Source organism: Lupinus angustifolius, chromosome LG11, assembly GCF_001865875.1.
Source record: "Lupinus angustifolius cultivar Tanjil chromosome LG11, LupAngTanjil_v1.0, whole genome shotgun sequence".
In the NCBI taxonomy this organism is placed as follows: Eukaryota; Viridiplantae; Streptophyta; class Magnoliopsida; order Fabales; family Fabaceae; genus Lupinus; species Lupinus angustifolius.
Genome location: NC_032019.1, coordinates 21602279 through 21606649, shown reverse-complemented (window position 1 = coordinate 21606649; position 4371 = coordinate 21602279). Strand labels below are relative to the sequence as shown.

The 4371-nt window shown below is 37.0% G+C and overlaps 1 protein-coding gene across 1 annotated transcript; it reads left to right on the top strand.

Moving 5' to 3' along the window:
* On the top strand, positions 2638–3078 carry LOC109359834 (uncharacterized mitochondrial protein AtMg00820-like). The gene has a single exon (XM_019604530.1). It carries the CDS (start codon positions 2638–2640, stop codon positions 3076–3078), a length of 441 nt encoding a protein of 146 aa, XP_019460075.1.

The window sequence follows — 4371 nt, the reverse complement described above, 5'->3', positions numbered from 1 at the left end:
CTTTCTCCTCCTCCTCCTCCTCCTCCTCCTCCTCCTCTTCTTCTTCTGCTCCTCCTCCTGCTCTTCTCGTCTTCCTCTCCTCCCCATCTTCCTCTCCTCCTCCTCCTCCTCCTCTTCCTCTTCTTCCTCATCACCCTTTGAGTATCTTTCTTTGAGATTGTCCCAAAGTTCTTGGGCACTATCAATGTATACTATGCTATGAGAAATGTGTGGAGATACGGACCTTGTTATCCAAGAAATGATCATAGTGTTGCATCTCTCCCAAGAATCAAGAAATGCACTCAATAAGACAAGGGGATAGGAACATTTCATAAATTTTCACAGACATAAAGATTTTGTGGGATGAGCTTAATTCCCTTAGGCCTTTTCCCACATGCACACACTACAACAAATGTGTTTGTGAGTTTGTGCAAACTTTCAAGAGATACATGGAAACAAAATATGTTATTTGTTTTCTCAAGGGTTTATCAGATCAGTACAACACTGTTAAAACTCAAATTCTCCTTATAGAACCCCTACCCACTGTAAACAAAGTTCTTTCATTAGTTCTTCAACAAGAAAGACAGTTGGAAGGAGCAACCCATGGTGAGAACAAATCTATTATCAACAACATCAATTCAAAGCAAAATTGGAGAACACAATCAAGTAGAATTAGTTTTGATAAGAAAGGCAGAAATGGTAGAGGTCCATCAAACAATTCATCTACATCAGAATCTTTGGGAAATGATACAATGCACAAAACAACAACAAAATATGCACTTTTTGTGGGAGAGAAAGGCACACTGTGGATACATGCTATTTTATGCATGGATTCTCACCAAATTTCAAATTCAAGGCAAGGAAATCTGTTGGTTTTGTCAACAACGTCACTGTACAAGAACCACAAGTGAGCAATCAAGAATCAGAAAGGACGACACCATCACACCCCAACCAAGAAGAACAAGGCACCTTGGTTTTTTGATCTTGAGCATAGCATAAACCATGTTGGAGTGGATCACTTAGACAAAGACGGTCTTCTTGTATCAGGTACATCCCCTAGTAATGACCCTTGGTTGCTTGGCATAGGGGCTATTGACCATGTCGCAAATCATATGTCAAATTTTACATACTATCATCACATTAGACCTATATCTATGAAATTACCAAATAATTGCACTCTTACTACAAGTCTTACTGGAACAGTGACACTATCTAACACTCTTACTTTGCATAATGTTCTTTATGTTCCTACTTTCAAGTAGAATATGATCTCTATCCACAAACTTGCTTGTTCTCTTTAGTGCAAGCTTGTTTTTGACAAGTCCTCTTACTTTATTCAGGATATGACTACTTGGAAGATGATTGGTCGTGCTGAAGCCTATAATCATCTTCACATCCTCAAAGGAAATATACACGCTGAAAACATTAGTTTACATGCTATTAGCACTTCACATGATCACACTGTTCCATTTTCGATCTTTAATATTTTAGAATAGGTCATCCATCTCATTTTGTTCTAGATAATATACATGCCTCAACATCTTATGTGAAACATTATTCCAAGAAAGTATGTGATTTTTGTCATTATGCCAAACAAGCCAAGTTGTCTTTTCTTGTTAGCAATACTTGGGCCAAAAAGGCTTTTGAACTTGTCCATATGGACATATGGGGACCTCTTGGTGTTCCCTCAATTCATTGACAAAGATATTTTTGACTATGGTTGATGACCATACAAGGTATACCTGAATTTATTTGATGCACTCTAAGGCAGAAGCAAGAAAGCTTGTACAAAACTTCATTAAGGTTACCTTTGTCCAGTTCAATAAGAGAATTAAGGTGATTAGGGCTGATAATGGTATTGAGTTCTCTATGGCAAGTCTTTATGAGCAAGAAGGAATCCTTCACCAAACCTCCTGTGTAGAGACCCCACAGCAAAACTCTGTTATGGAGAGAAAACATAGGCACATTCTTAATGTTGCTAGGTCCTTGCTATTCCAATCCTTACTACCTAAGTATTTTTGGGGATATGATGTTAACCATGCCATCCACTTGATCAATAGACTTCCAAGCAAACTTGTTGGCATGAAGTCACCTATAGCACTCCTGACTAATAAGCAGCCTGAATTCCACAACTTAAGAGTCTTTGGCAGTCTCTATTATGCCTCCACCTTGACAAATCCCCATAGATCCAAATTGGATCCTCGTGCCAAAAGATCCTTATTCTTGGGATACAAGCAAGGTGTCAAAGGCTTCGTCTTGTTGAACCTTCATACTAGAGAAATATACATCTCTAGGAATATTGTGTTCTATGAAAACATATTCCCTTACAAGTCCACCTTAAACACTTCAAGCCTACATAACCAACCAACAACAAACCATCCTTCATTTCTTCAATATGAGGACCCTCCCTTTCCCAAGAATAATAGTGCTCAGTTTGTGAATCCTCCAACCATCACTGAAAATATCACTTGGAACCAAAGCACTGGCTCCCCTGCTGAACAACTTATCCTTGAGAATCCAACCCAACAAATTATACCTACTAGGAGATCCCAGAGAATCTCCCATCCACCCAACTACCTAAAAGACTTCCACTGCAGCCTATTAACCTCTTCCACTCCTATTAATTCCACTTCAAACATTAAACATCCTTTTCACACTATGTTTTCTTATGCAACAATCCTTGACATTAACCTACACCATTGCCTTTCCATAACCACATATGATGAACCTAAGACTTATCACCGGGCTATCAAATCTAAGGATTGGATTCAAGCAATGAGAAATGAATTACCGGCCCTTGAACAAAATAACACTTGGACTTCAATGACCCTTCCTTCTGATAAAAAGGCCATAGGATGTAAATGGGTTTACAAGCTCAAATATAATTCTGATGGAACCATAGAAATACATACGGCTAGGTTGGTAGCCAAGGAATACACACAAACTGAAGGGCTAGACTACTATGATACCTTTGCTCCTGTTATGAAACTCACAACTGTAAGACTCCTGCTTGCCCTAGCTTCTAGTCAAGGTTGGTTATTAGAACAACTTGATGTAAACAATGCTATTTTGCATGGTCACCTTGAAGAGGAAGTTTAAATGACTTTACCTTAGGGAGTTGTCTCTTCTATTCCAAACCAAGTATGCAAACTTAACAAATCCCTTTATGGCTTAAAACAAGCTAACAAACAATGGTTTGCAAAGTTATCCTCTTCCCTTATTAACTTGGGCTATAAACAGTCTCAAAATGATCATTCCCTTTATACTAAGAATCATCTATCCAATTTTACTACTCTTATTATATATGTTGATGATCTAATTCTTGCTGGAAATGATATTGATGAAATAAGAAATGTAAATAGACAGCTTGACATTCACTTTAAAATCAAGGATCTTGGTCCACTAAAGTACTTTCTTGGACTTGAAGTTACTTGATGAGTGTGAAATTATGCTACATTTGCATTGCATTTAACTTGCATTTTAGGACATAATTAGGACTTTAGGATTGTTTTTAGCTTTTATTTCTCTTTGTTCGAGTTGAGCGGGTATTTTGGCTATGTTGTGCAGTTTGGATGGATTCAAGCCAAAAAGAGTAGAGATTGAGTGCAAGAAGATGAAATTCAGTATTGAGGCTATGTGAAGACCAATTGAAGGGTCAAAAGAAGTCATAGATGTTATATTATATTCCTATTTTTTAGATTTATTTTATTGGAATTAGCCCAATATTTTGTAATTAGGATAAATGAGGGTTCTCCTTCAAGGATGATACAATTACACTTTACATTACAATTATCTAATTTAAAATTGGGTATTCTCTTCTCCATCATGAGTGAGTAATTCTCTTTGTTTCTAGGATTGGGGCTATGCCCTTTTATATTCAATCAATACTTGTTCTTACTTCTATTTCGTTGAGTGTTGTGATTTAAATCATTAAACAGAGTTTTATTCATGTAAGTTGTCTAGCCAACAAATTACACCTCTTAGATACGTTAGGGAAGGACCAAGAGGTGAACCCAACTATCTGACTATTCAGTTATTCAAACTAGAATCCTAATTCATGAGAGTAGTATTAGGATTCTCAGGGGTTTCTGGAATTTACCATGGGTCACTATGAAGAGATTGGATAGAAAGATCCAAGTAAAGGATTTGATTGATAACTGTACCACGAGAGTAGGTACAACTTCAATTGAGTACATGTGTCGGAGCTCGAGAGAGAATGACATATATCAATGAGCAATTCACCCTCATAACTTAAAGTTCATGAAAACGAGCAAAACAAGGAATTGCGAGTGTAAAGGCAGTAATTATCATGGGAACTCTTCCTAAATTAGATTTCAATCCCTTTTTTACTATTTTCATAATTATTCTTGTCAATTTTTCAATTGTTCTAAA